Raw genomic sequence first — 14,639 nt, 5'->3', positions numbered from 1 at the left:
CTGAAGGTGTTGCTGAGATGATGTGTTCGCACAAACGGAGCGCACGGAAAGACAGATGGATGGACAGACGACGTGAAAACATTACTCCTCCGGCAACGGCCATCGCCGGCGCAGATGCATTAACATTACACTGCGTGCGTCTCACAGGAAAACCATGGATGATTTTTTCTTATTAGCCCAGCTGCTTTACAAAGGGAAAAGTGTCACCTTTAAATCCTGACCCAATGATCAATCAGCAAATCAATAAACCTTGTTCTCCACAGCAGCAGACACAGAACTTAAGCTAACGTGTCTGTTTCATCTGAAGCCAAGTAGAAAAGCCAGTAGTACTTCTAAAGCAACTCCTTTATGTCACAAATGACGACTGATTTGATTGGACTATCGGGGCATAATAAGCAGGGATTTTTATTATTATTTTGTGGGGTAATGTGTGGAAATTTCCAACTTGTGCCACCGACAGCCCTCATCGCACAAAACAAATCACAAGTTTCCACTTTCGAGGGACATGTGCCAATGATGTGACTTCCATCTGAGGGGGAATCTGAAACTTACACTATTACATTAAACCCATCTCTGCCTAGCAAGGCAATGTTGTTCCCGGCATGCATCTGTTAATTCCTCTGTCTGTTTATTCCTATCTGCCACCCACAGTGTCAGCAGACAGCGCAGTGTGCATGTGTGTGGCAGCCTCTAAATATGACGACGAAACCCCCCCACAGGACTGCCGGTTTCTAAACAGGTGCCTGAACCCAAAGTGACTCATATAAACAGCCATGCACGCTTAAGCACACTGAACACATACATGACAGAGACATGAACACAAAACGCCCAACACAGACAGACACACAGGCAGAAAAGTTTCATGTCTTGTATTTCATCCTACCTGGTTGTTGACATAATCCTGAGCGGTTGCATGAAAAGGGAAGAGAAACAAGAAATAGTCACAACAGCAAATTATGCAAACTACGTCTTGTCAAAGTGAAATTAGCACAACATAAGACATCATTGTATTCTTAATGAACAAAGGCAAGCGCACCACTGTGCAACACATGTCAAAGAACAACAATCCCTTGTGTCAGTTGAGTCTTTGCTGTCCAATATTGCTCCAATTCCATGCACTCCTAAAGTAATTCTCTATATTTCTCATTTGTTTTAGTCCTGCTTCTCTGGAGCAGCGCTGCGCTAGCACATCTGAGCAGATAGCCTTTACATAATAAAGGGCAGTCACAGAAAAGAATGTGGTGGGATTCGGCGACGCTGAAGGCTAGAAATGTAATTTTAAAAAGTGGAACAATCACCATGAGACCACAGAGGCAGGTAGGGTCGACAGAGGACGCTTTAAACTCTGCATTAAGCCCCGTCGCAATGCTCCGGGGAGCTTTGCACGAGCTGGGAAAAGTGTGCATATGACCTGAGTGTGGAAGTTCGTTTGTGTGTGCGCGCCTCTGTGACTGTGTGTGGCAAAGCGTGGCTTCTAGTGATTAGTTAAAACTGTAACTGACACACTTCTGGCCACAGTGATGCTATCGCAGAGAGAGAAGTTCCTACACGCTCAGCTTTAATACTTTTCCTACACAACTTTGGTTCAACAGACCTTCAGAGAAACGTTGTTTTTCCTAACAAAATTCAGCTTTTATGCACGTTAGACAGCAATGCCTCCGGCATTTGTTTTCTCTGTGGCATTGACAAATAAGTTAAATACCAGAACAATGCATGCAAACTGCGAAACAGTGTTTCCCCATACGCTTTACCATCCCCCTCTAGCTTTATGGTGCTTTTGTCATCTTATTCTTTAATTCATTAAACCAAAACTTTATTGAGAATGAACTGCTCTCTGCACACTGTGCACATCACAAGGATACTTTAAAACCGAAGCTAATGATTATAGTTGGGGTGTCAGCAAGCTTCAGAGAACCAAATGTGTGAAGATCTTTAAAGGACCCTGAAAAAACAGTAGTTGTTTAAACATATAAAACCCAACCAGCCTCAGTGTAAGCGATCTACTGGAAAGAGGCAAAGAGTACGTTTTGATTGCCTTCCCACTTACACAGAAGCAACATGTCAATACTGTAAATGCTGAGGGTGGTTAGCATTAGCCTTTGCTGTTAGTAAAGCTTTTATTCTTACCGTGTTGTAGCTGGCGGGGTCTTGGCCGTCTGTGATCAGTTCCCGCTCTCCCCTGGGGTTGACCCTTCTGAAGCGCCGTCTGGACCGCCGTTGGGAACCCTCTCTCTGCAAGAAGCTGTCGTCCCCCTCGCTGCCGTTATCCACCTGCAATATACAGGGAACACTCTGCTCAGAGCAGAAACTTTGACGGGATTTGCCCCCACAACCTTCGGGTGTCTGGGGGTAGCTGGAAGATCGATCCTCAGCGTATGTGACCTGAGAGCACGGCTCAGAACAGCTACGTTTCAACAGTTCAGACTTCTGGATCTTAGGGAGTGTGTTCAGATTGTTATATTCCACATTCTGGCTGTCAGATTCGGATCTCTGCTTCTTATAACCCAAACTTTGGGTCTTAGATTCTGTGACGCTCTCCAAATCTGAGTTGTTATCCTTGAATGCGTTCCCTTTCTCCCCCCGTGGCTCTGCTTCGGGTCCTAGGGCTTCTGGGATCTGGTCCTGCTCTTCTGCTGGCTCCTGGTTGAACATCCAGTTCTTCCAGAGCGCAGAGAGCCGGTGCCAGCGGAGCACACTCATCTGGACTCAAGAAGGGGACCAGAACAACACATAAAAGCAGGAAATACCACAAGGGGGAGAAGGGAAGAACAAGAAGAAGAAAAACAGCGGGGAAACCCTTTTATACAAAAGATGAATAGAAGTGCAGCGTCCAAAATTTAAGACAAGGTCCAAAATCCTGGGGGATCCCACGACATTTCATCCTCTGGGTCACTCCTCCAGAATAAGAGAGAAAACAAGGCAAGTAAATTAAATGAAGAAACAAACAAATCGACGACGAGGGCAGAAGAATGAGCGCCGCATCTCCTCCTTTCTCAAACTTGGCGAGAGTAGTCCTCCTCGAGACAGAGTTCATCTGCTCGACATGTTGCATACTGACAGGCTTGCTCACATGGTCGCTCGCTCGCTCTCTGACTCTGTATGACACGCGCACAAAGCACACACTGAGCCACCAGTTTCCTCCAGGAAACCGTAAATACACAAATATCCTCATCAGGCAGGAAGAAAAAAAAAAAAAGAAAAACAGCAGAGCACACAGATTCCGGCCATACAATTCATTCCCTTTTTGTGCGAGTCTGTTGTAGGAGGAATTTGTTTTCTTTCTTCGTTGCATAATGCTAAGTGAAGTCAACAATCTTATTATCCCAGCAATGAACGGACTTTTTCAATAAATAAACGATGTAACCCAGCTCCTCTGCCTTCATTTTCTTTCCCAAGGCTCTTGGATTTGTTTTCAACTTAGCTTTTTCAAACTTTTTTTTTAAAATTATCTTGTATTTCAGTATCAGTGTGCTAGTTTCTCTGAGTCTCACACTCTCTGGTTATATAACAATGTCTAAGTCATGGCAGTTCATGAATCAGAGAAAATTATAGTGTTTTTGATTTTTTTCCTTGTCAAAATTTGTGTTCATGTGTGGTCCTGCCACGCTAATATTAGCCTGAAGTCAGGAAAGATCACTTCCCGCACCTAAAGATTTAAGATTTAAGTTTTAGCACCCCCTAAAGTGGGCAGCCAGAAGCAAAAGAGACTCAACAGTAGCTTTGTTTACTATGTTTTCATGCACTCAAGCATAAAAAACATTTGTCAGAGCATGCTGGCAAATACAGTAACATCAATCCATTGCCTTTACTGTGCATGGATAGAGTGCTCAGACCAACAGTCCCCAAACAAAGTCCTAATTCCTGGCTTTAGGTTTTGTTGTGACTTTGTCATCCTGCTACCACCATTTTTTTCCCCACTTTATCCTGACTAAATATTATGACACTTTTAAACATGTGTAATGTTTCTTTATCAATAAAAATGGTAAAAGTGTAAGGTGACGTTTTAACGTGTTTAAGTGTGACCTTCTTTCCATCCATCATTTTGCCAAAGACTTTTTTACAGCCTTGTACAGTATATATGAAAAAAAGATCAAACTGTTTGGGAAGATCCTATAGGAAATGTTTTCTTCAGCCTTTCATCTCGCAATAATGTGTTTACTATCAGAGATTTCACCATAGCGTATGTACACCACAAATGGCGTCTTTGTATGTGACCACTGTGTGTGTCTTTTTCCCTCTTCAGGTCAGTCATGTGTCAGTCACTGTTCTTAATACAGACCCATGATCAGCCGCAAAGAGTGGTGGGGATGACTACAGCTTCTGTGCTGAGAAAAGTAGAAGAGAGTTAAAGAACAGCCTTAACCCCTGGAGGGTCTTGGGTCGATTTGTGGCTATTTGTGGCTATTTTCAAATTTTGATTACCTGCCATTTGCACAGTGTTGAATGGAATATAGCGAAAGTCTGCAAAAAAAAGTTTGGTCACATTTACTGTTAAAATTTCAGTATGACTTCCGGAAATTAGCTTCAGTGGCTAAGCTAGCGATAAACTTACGCTATTGGTCCTAGGGTCGATTTGTGCCCCATTGAAACCCATTATAAACGCTATTTTTCACGGCAAAAAAATTACGGTCAAATCGATCGTGATCGGTAATGCTTCCGCTTCCGCTTGCAGTACTGGCCTTAGAGTTGTAATTTTTTTATTTGTCCACCGGGTGGCGCCCTTGCTCCACATTTGACCCGGGGCTGGAAAACAGCGGGCTGCTTAAAGAGACCTGCGGGGAATGAAGCGTCATTTCCGGCGTGCTGCAGCGGCTTCGCCCGCTGATCGTGCGGGACCATTTTTTGGTCCCTAGGACCATGAGAGGGTGCTTTTTTTTTTTTTTTTTTAGTCAACAGGAAATGACGTATTTGTTGTCACGTGGTATCGGACGTGTGGGCTGGAAAAAGCAGTCCCCGGTGATCGTGCCCCGGTGATCGTCGCGACTTACCCCGGCAACATGCACTTATTTCGGCCTAGAGGAGGAGCATTTGCCGCCTGGAGACCATTTTCTGGTCCTGAAAAAAAAAAAAAAAAAGGCGATCGAAATGACTGTTTGTGCCAATCTTTAGTCCATCTAAAGGCCTAATTATAATAACAATCAAATATTACTTCAAATGTTTTTTTGGGAAAATATTTAGTTTTTTAGTTTTTTTTTTAGTTTTTTTGTAATTTAAGCGACTGCCGTTTGTGCCTTCATGTAGTCGCATAGAATAAAATCTATGAAGGTAAAACAATAAGAAAAAACAACTAATATAGAAAGAAAGTGAAGCTTGACCCAAAGATTTTCTGTCAGTAGAAAAGAGACTCAACAGCTGCTCTGGGTTGTAACACACAGAAGAAAAACCTTGTCTCAGGGAGTTCTGCTCTAATATACCGAGTAAAAACTGGGTTGTGGGTAGTTTAGCTGTCATGGTCTCTAAAACAACTGCGTGAAGGATAGTTCAGCAATAAAATACCAAATAACGGTTGTAAAAGGAGCCTGGATTGGTATCAATGTGCCCCTTCTCACGGTGAAAAATGTCATCTCGCCTCATTTTAACGAGGCTCATGAGACAGACAGCCTGAAGGTTACACACAAAAAATTCTGGAGGGGAAGGTTACACTTTCACATTCATCCTGTGAGCCTGTAATACACATGGCTCTCTGTCTCCTCGACTGATTATAACCCATTCTGTCCCATGACCACCAGTTATGTTTCTGACCGACACTCACTTCTATATTAAGTTTCCCGCTTCCTCTAAACATTTTAATATGCCTGTGTGACTAACTTCACGTCGACTCATCTCCCGGTTTACATTCCACTCCGTCTATCTGATCATTTGCCTGGCAGCATGCATCATCGGCTATTTTTTTTCTCCACTTTTTCATTCCTTACTCTCTTTTTCCCGCTGCGTGCTTCTTTTTAATTTCATCTATTCCCCCAACCAGACACGAACACACACACAAACAACCCCACCCTGTCAGTCTTTGAATGTCAGTCCCTGTCATCCTGTGACCAGAGTCATGACGAAAGCTACAGATAATATTCCCTCTACTATTCCCATGGTCCTAATTAGCCGATTGGCTGCAATGCAGTGTGACTGGACCGCAGTCCCTCTGCCCTTTGTGTATTTACCCATGTGTGCATAAAAGTGTGTGTTTCGATTAGCATTTCTTGGTATTTTCAATACAAAAAAGTGGTTATTCAATAATTCTTTAGTTTTAACTTACTGGGGTCCTTTTGAACAATGCTTTCCAGATAGTATTTATCAACCACTCTAAGATGGTCTTGTTTTTTTATTGCTCTTTGAATTGGCATACAGACATACGTTATTTCTTGGGCCACCAATAAATTAAACCTATAGAAGCTCTTTAGCGTTGGAAACCCATGTCACGAAGCTCACAGCACACAGTTTCTTGTGCTGATGTTAATGTCAGAGGAAGGTTGGAACTCTACAGTTATCAAGTGAAATGACCCCACTCTGTGACTTCATGTGGTCTGACACTTCATGGCTGAGTTCCTGTGGTTCCTAAAAGCTTCCACTTACAGTTTATCATGGAATATCTAGGAGAGAAGGAATCTGGCATGCTATTAAAGTACCAAGCTGGAATTCAGCGAGCTCATCGATTCACAAATGTTTGTAAAGGCAGACTGCGTGGCTATGTGCTTGACTAAACAAACCTAAATTCAAAGGTTAAGAAGTAAGGCCAGATTCTTTTGTCTATATAGCACACCATAGTTTCCATATTATCATTCAGCCTTGCTTCAGAGTTTCTTTTCCAAGGCAGTGCTGTTTGTAACTTAAAAACAGTCATATACAAAGAAGCAAGAAAACTTGTGTCCTTTCTAAGGTTCTGATAAGCTGGTTCATTTGGTCTCTTTCTAACCCTCACCCACCTCTCTTCACTCACTGTGTGTGACACACACAGTGAACTGTTTAATTCAGTGATTTAATTCAAAGGCCAGTTTAATTCAAACCAATTTTATTCCCTCAGCCACACACTCTTCTTTTCACAATTAAATTGAATTTAAATGTATCTCTCGTGCCCCGGGCAAATGAGTGGACTAAATTCACAGGCTCTTCTTCCCAATGCCGCACTTCATATTCACAAACTATCACACAATCATACCTGGAAGACTGTCGGTATCGCTGCTCTCTGTTACCATAGCAATCGCCTCTGAATGGGCCCATGGGTGTAGTTCAAGATTAGGCGCCTTGCTGAAAGAGCACCTTACTATTGTCATCTTTTTTTTCCACTGCAGAACATTTCCAGGAAAGTTCTGATGTCCCTGAGACTATTGGGGCAGGGTTTCCAAAAGCCACAAAGAACATGTGAGTGCTGAAAGCTTTTTTTTGTCATATGATAACACCCTTCCCACCAATCTTAAAAGAGCCGAGGAGATAAGGAGAGCCACTGGGTGAAGCCGAGAAAGGGCAACAATGGGGGGAAGAAGAAAAAAAACACAGTGGCCCAAGTTGCTACTTTGTTACTCTTGCATAATTGTCCTGTTCTTTATCTCTGCAAAACACAACAGGTACTTTAACTTCTATATTGTAGTTGCTGAAGGGCTAGTTAGCTAAACTACAGGCTGGCTAAAGCTTTGTTTTGCACCATTATTTAATTTACAACATCCACCAGTTTTTACATGTTCCTTCTTTAGAAACACCACACACAATCAAAGCATAGATGTGCGTTAGCATTAGCTTAACTGGCTTGATAATCATTTGCTACTTACTTAAATCAACTGATTTCTAGTCTGAAATAATCCAGTGTGTTCTCTGCACATCCACCACTGTATGGTTTGGATCAAACACCAAAAAGGACAAGAACAGACTAAAATGGACAGACTGCAAAAGAACAAGAGTGCTCAATTGCCCTCTATTCAGTAACTGTAAATCAGGAAATAGACAGGTATCATAACTGCTGACCCATCGCACCCTGGAGACAACCTGTTCCAACTCTGCTACAGAGCACTGTGCACCAAAACAACCAGATTATCTGGGGGTTATCTGGGGTTAAATTTATTTAGTTTATTTCTTTATTTCCTATTCAATAGCATCAGTGGAACTGGTGTTACCTGTCCTCTTTTTGTATAAAACTTTGCAGCTTATCTCATCCCATCGTATCCTTCTAGTCCCTCAGACAAAGCTCAGGCAAAAGAGGAAAATGAGAGCAGGAAGAACTATTAGGTAGGAAGAGGACAGAAATTTGTACGCGACCTTGTGGAGGCAAACAAAAACAACATTCTTATATACTAAATGTTATGGCAAACTTGACCTGAATGAAGTCTTTGTGATATTGAAAGACACTAAATTAAAACCACAGACAGGTGAAGTAAACAGCATGGATCCTGGTGTTACCATGCGATAGAGTGCTGGGTAAACCAAAATTAACTGGACAAACTTACATCGTTTTAAATATAAGAAATCTTTTTAACACAGCCTCGGATACTTGAGTATCTCTTTGTCTTGACAATCTCTTGGGTTGCTTTTGCAGGATGCTTGTCTCAGTATCGATTTGCACTGTTAAGCGCTGTCCAATCCGTTTTGAAGCCGAGTCTGAACAGAGAGCGTATAACCTTCTAGATGTAATATCAATTAAAAATATGGTCCTTTATAATACTGAAGATGTAGATAATGCTTATGCTATAAGAAAATGCAGAGAACAGAGAAGAAAGAACAGAAATGGGCAAAAAGAAGATGAAAAGGGTGATCAGGACAATGACAATGGAGGGAGGGGGAAAAGGTACTGCAGACATCAAATAAAGATAGAAAAATAGAAATATTATCAAAGCCCAGAGATGGGAGAGTGCATGGGAGGATAAAAGGGCTTGGGAGAGGGACAAAAGACAGACCGAGTCTAAAACAGAGAGGGAGAACAAGAGACGGTGTCTCTACTCACCACAATCATTTCTGATGGCTCCAAAGTGATGCATTCACAGCCTCGTCTACCTCCCAGCTGCTTGCCAAAACTGTGGAGAAAGGGCAGCGACACACAAAAAGTGAGTGTTAAAACAGAAATAAACACACTGCAGAGATGACACGAATATCATGAGAGACAGTAGAAACAGACGCAGTCGATCATATCTGCCCGACCACAGACACAGTACCGGGAATACAGGCCGATGAATTTACAACAGCAATTTTGTGCTAGACCCGGTTTGTGGTTAAGCTTTGCTCTGACCTTAGATCAATCTAATACAACTTTTATACACAAATAAAATTGCACACGTCACAGAAACAAGCAGGCAGAAGAATGTGCAGTGACAATGTGTGCACCTCACACATACTTCAAACCAGATAAACTCAAGTGTGCCAGAAATAGCTGTGGCCAACATGAGATGTAAAAGGAAATAGTGTGAGAGATCGAATGTCAAATTATAGCTTAAGGCAGTGACCAGTTTTACAGTTTTCACATGTTTAAAGAAAAAGCAAATTTTCTTTGTTGCAAAAGATGATTTTTTAAAAAAAAAAATATATATATATATATAATAATTTCACCATTTTATTGATATCTGATTAATCCCTTCCCAATCCATGTGTGAATATTCTTTATACATAATTTTGAAGCATTTTTCTCAGTTAGTATCAGCTCTGGACATTAAATAAAAACAACTTCCAATGCAGTTTTGAAGGGCAGTCACAGCTTTGTGTAATTTTATGTGTAATGACAGTTTCTCAGTAGACGCTAGCTGGCAACCCCACTGATGGGGCGCCTTTGGTGACACTCTTTTGCATCTCACTTCGCTGCGTGTGGTAGAAGAGCTAAAATTAGTTATAATGACAGCATAATAATAGAAAACATTAAGCTCTACCCCAGTGGGTTTTTGTCAGCAGCTACGCAAGCTTTGAAAAACAGATTTCCAGTTTGATCCATCCATTTTATCTGGGTTTGGTCTGTGTGTGCAGCAGAGAGACATAATCTCTCAAGCATGTCCCGTATCTGCCCTGAGGTTTCTCCCCAGGTGGACATCACATCCACCGCTTATACAACCACACCTCGTGTTTATAGGTGGGTGTAGGAACGTACATTGACCAGTAAATCTTCAGCGTCACAACAGATGCGGCACCAACCAGTCTGTCTGTCAATCTCCTACTCCGTTCTCCCCCAACTCTTTAATAAGACCCTGAGATACTCAAAGTCCTTGACTTGAAGAAGTAACAGCTTCCCAATCTGGCATGCCACTAGGTCTTTCAACTGCAGTTAGAAGGAAAATGTAAAAGCTAGTCTCACTACTCTGTGAGATGGGTTTTAGCAGTTCAGTTGTGTCAGTGGTTTGTGGCAAAAGTTCAACCGCTGATAGAAAAGAGAAAGTCGCTAAATTAGCATTTGTGTTATACATTTAAAGGTACAGAGAGACTAAAAAGAAATAAATAAGACTCTGTTTACGCTTCTTAGAAAAGTACCAGCACATCGTGCATTGATGGTATTTTTTCTGTTATATCAGGCCAAATTTGTCCCAGGCCACATTGCAGAGTGGTTACACCGATCAAATTACTTCGGATCTTGGTGGTTGTTTACACTTGTACTGAGTGATCTGACCACACAGGACAAGTGTAAACACAGTGTATGTTAATGAAAAAGCATACAGACTGCTTACATCTCTTATAATGGACGCAGAACTTTTGTGCTTCTCTGTCAATTAGGAAAAAAAAAAAAAGAGCTAAATGCAGAAGATCAATCTGGATCAGGCCAACCACACCGTTATAAGTAAACAGCTTTTGCACAGTGTGAGTCTCTCTGCAGTCAGCTGGGTCATTTTGTCCACTGACAAGCAGGAGTGGAGCAGCTGATGCTGTGGCGAGACCACGTGGGTGAGTTTGGCCTTTTCTTCTCCATGGAGATGACTAAGGATATGTTTGGTACAATGAAACCTTTGTTACAAATAAACTCTACTTGACTTTGATGTTATAACATTGTAACATGTCAGCCGCCATTTACATTCTACGTGCAGCTGATGCATCTTCTTGCTGACGTCTAGACTGAATTGATGATTAAATGGATTCATCATTATGATCACATGGATGCTGAAAGCTTCCTGTTGGCACATATGCTCTGTAAGTGTGTGAGTAGTGTGTGAGCTTAATCCTGAGAACACGCTGCACTGAAAACACGTCTTCATGCTAAAAGTGGTGCCTCAGCATTGTTTGAGGATCGGGGGGAAGAGGCTGGTTTTAATCATGGAAGCGTGCTGAGCTGGGAGAGAACAAACTTTCACTCTTCTCCGATTTCATTCTCACACTGTCACACGGTGGCGCCCATCTGGTTTGCAGCTTTTTGCTTTCCTCGCTCATATCCTTCTTGTTTCCTTAATACATCTCTCTTTGTGCTTCACCTCCACCCCCTTTCCCTTCTGATCATCTTCACCCTTCCAATGACTCCGTGTTTTCTTTTTTCCTGCATCCATATTATACCACTTGTAAATAATTCCCTTTAACTTCATATTGCTCTTCCTGTTTTTATTCATTTGCTTCCTTTCCAAAGGCAAATCCATCTTTTCCGTCTCTCTCTTTTCTATATATTTTTTTGCTTTTGCCGTTTTCCTCCCTTCTCTCCTCATCTCATTCTGTATTCCCTTTCATCATTTCCTTCACTCCTTTTACTGCCGGTCTTTGCTTCCTCTAAGTCAAAAAAAAAGAAAAAAGAAAACTTTCATCTAGTCACATCTTAAATAACAGCTTCTTACTGACACAAACAACACTCTGAATTTAGGCCTCACATAAAAGTCTGTCTTTGTAATGCGTTCTAATGATAGAAACTTTTTTTTAAATCACGCTTTTCTTCTAATAAACAGATTTTTCCAGGATATATTAGTGGAAGCCAAACCTTTAGTGCCTAACACTGAGGGAGGAAACAAACCTACAGCCACAAAAGATGAAGGAAGCCGCCACTTCCATGGAAACCTCTCTCTTAGCAGCTGAAAAAGGCCAAAATAGTGGTGTGTGGATTTATTTGGCACGTACCTGTCGCATACACTCAGGCCACTTTTTTCTTTTGGTAGCACAATTAAAGCACAAAAGCATTACATTAGGTTTTCTATAGAAAACTAAATTATTCACTAAGCCTAGAAAATATGAGGCACTTCTTGTTTTCATAAAGTGCTCTGTTCAGGTGAGTCTGGGGACAGTAAAACCCATTATCAGTTCTATTGATTTTCTCATTTTAATACCATTTATATAGTGCTGACAGTTGGAGAAGGGCTTTAAAGTTCAAAGCATGCCTTGAAAAGGTGCACATTGCATCTTTGTTTACTGGATTTGGATCAATTAATAATAGAAAACTTTCTTGTTCATCTCTCGTGATTTTGAGCCGTTTCATGCCTCCCCACAGGTAAGAGGCACAAATCTGCTGCAGAAAGCATTTCTACAGCTGCAGAGGGTTTGCCCTCATCCATCAATGCCACGCAACACATGGGCCTGACCACTGGGTCCAGTTTACATTCCCCAAATTGTTTCACACCACAGACTGTTCTTTTTTTCACATCTGCAAGTCTGTATTGTTTCTTTAGATGTTCTGATCTGATTTTATTAGAAAAACAAAAACCGACAACGCACAAGGGAATAAGCAAACAAACACAAATGATCAAAATCACTGTCTATCCATAGAGTGGCTCCCAGCAGAGTATAAACTCAATTGTTCCCAATGAGGAATGCAGTCAGCTGGGCAGGGAGTTTGTTCAGAGCCCTTAGCCTGGAGGTCAGTCTGACTCTGACAGGATCTCTCCGCACTCCACTGAGGCGAGACGCCTGGTCCCTGTCAGCGCTACACAAAGCCTGCCAAGCCTGTCTCCTCACTGTGTGTGGGCGGGTGCGCGCAGGGCAGAGAGACAGGTTGTCCAGAGAAATACAGGAGAGCTGCAGTTTGATGCTAAAGGAGAAAAGATTTCAGCCCTTCACATCCACAGCATTATACTGTATGTGCTTTATGTGTTTGTGTTTGCTTGCTCAATATTTTTTCTTCGGTTTTGACCTTACTGCATTTCCACAAAGAGCACAAGAGCCAAACAAACTTGAGTCAACTGTAAGCGAGTTACCGAGGTTATGTGTGGGCGCACATATTTGTACCCACCAAATGATGCTGCTGCCCTGACTGAACTGAAATGTGATAACGCTCTGTTGTTATTTGGTGTGAATCTGTGCCTCACACAGGAAATTAGACAGCCTTCTAAAACCACACTATGGCCAAACATTAGCCTTCAGTCTTACAAGGTAAAAGCCCAAAACATGCTGACAAACACTGCTGCGCCAAACATTTATCCACACAATGCTAGTGTGTGTGGGGCTGCGGTAGTTAAGGTCTCGCTGCACTCTAATTCTTGGGTAGTTACTCTTATGTCTGTATGAATAGAAGCTGATGGTTTGCACTGAAGACGCTGAACTGTGGTGAAACCTGAACAAGTGCAAACCAAAGGAGAAAGGGAGAAGATTCGCCTCCAAAATAAAAACTGTCTTACCGCTACAACCAATACATTTCAAAGGGTGCAACTTTTACTTTGAAAGCGAATAGTTTGAGTCTGCTTTAAGTCTCACTTTTCATTGTTCTCCTCAGCAAGCAGTTGGTGAGTGTTTGCAAACAAGTTGGCATCTAAAATAAACTATGGGAGATCACGGCAACCTGCTAGCAACCAAAGCAAATTTAGACTGAGGTCTAAACTAAACAACTAGTTTTTAACAAGTGAAAATTTCTTGGCTATTATGGCTTAAGTAATGCAGCGGTTATAAGAAAACGTGTACAGCACTGTCCAAGTAGAGGAAGTGCAAGATGATTCCAAATTCCCAAATATAACCTTTTAGATGCATTAAAAACGACATTTTTATGCATTTATTTCATTTTTATGAAATTTATGTAAATTTCTTGTAACAATAATAATCTCTATATTAACAAAAATAGAATTGTGGTGTAGCCTATTGATTTTAGAGGTGTGAACAGATGGATCTCATTCAGATCTCCATAAAATATATCAGACTGACATTGACTCATGATGTCATGACAGGAAATTAGCTTTCAGATGCATTCCTGCAATTACGGAGCAGAAGCATCAATAATGTATGCTGCATTAATGTATGATGTATGCTGTTCTAAAGATAATACTACACACAGCACAAACCCTTATCTGCCTCAATTTATCACAACAGGCTTCAATGCTCCATCCATCCATTCATCCATTTATCCACAGGCACCAAATGCTTATGCACTTTGTTAAAGAAATCACCATTAGTACAACCAACCTGTATGGTATTTTAAAGGCTGGAAATGTATTATGTCTGCGAGGCACTGGTTTTTCACAAAAGCTTTAAACAATAAATTCCTCTCGCGTTAGTAAGTGGGGAGTACTTCTACAATAAATCGACTTTAATCCCCATCATCTCTTTCACCTTTTTGGAAGGGAAATCTCGTCCCTTCGAACTACTGAGGCTGTGCCTTTGCTGGATTTCAGCAGGTGATGATTTCTCTCCCCTCCTTTTCCAGCAAAAACAAGTTGTCGGCAGAGCTGAGAACAGGTTCAGTGACAGCTGCAGTGCCCTGGGCAATAAACCATGACAGCTGGTATAGGAACTGACCACACACACACACACACACACACACACACACCTTGAGGTGTCTATTGTCTGAAGCG

General features: G+C 41.6%; 1 protein-coding gene across 5 annotated transcripts in view; it reads right to left on the bottom strand.

The window, feature by feature from the left end:
• The window catches only part of rapgef6 (Rap guanine nucleotide exchange factor (GEF) 6), a 136,185-nt gene that overhangs the window by 79,111 nt on the left and 42,435 nt on the right, over nt 1–14,639 (bottom strand). For 3 of the 5 annotated variants that reach the window (XM_080867145.1, XM_080867146.1, XM_080867147.1), the window contains 3 exons: nt 8,924–8,993; nt 2,128–2,271; nt 884–901 (listed from right to left, as the gene is read on the bottom strand). In XM_080867145.1, the coding sequence (XP_080723271.1) occupies nt 884–901; nt 2,128–2,271; nt 8,924–8,993 (232 nt within the window). Of the gene's footprint in view, nt 1–883; nt 902–2,127; nt 2,881–8,923; nt 8,994–14,639 lie in introns of those variants that run through there. The other 2 variants (XM_080867144.1, XM_080867143.1) reach the window with 2 other exon arrangements.

This window comes from Rhamphochromis sp. 'chilingali', assembly GCF_963969265.1.
Source record: "Rhamphochromis sp. 'chilingali' genome assembly, chromosome: 19".
Taxonomy (NCBI): domain Eukaryota; kingdom Metazoa; phylum Chordata; class Actinopteri; order Cichliformes; family Cichlidae; genus Rhamphochromis; species Rhamphochromis sp. 'chilingali'.
This window is presented reverse-complemented; position numbering and strand designations above follow the sequence as displayed.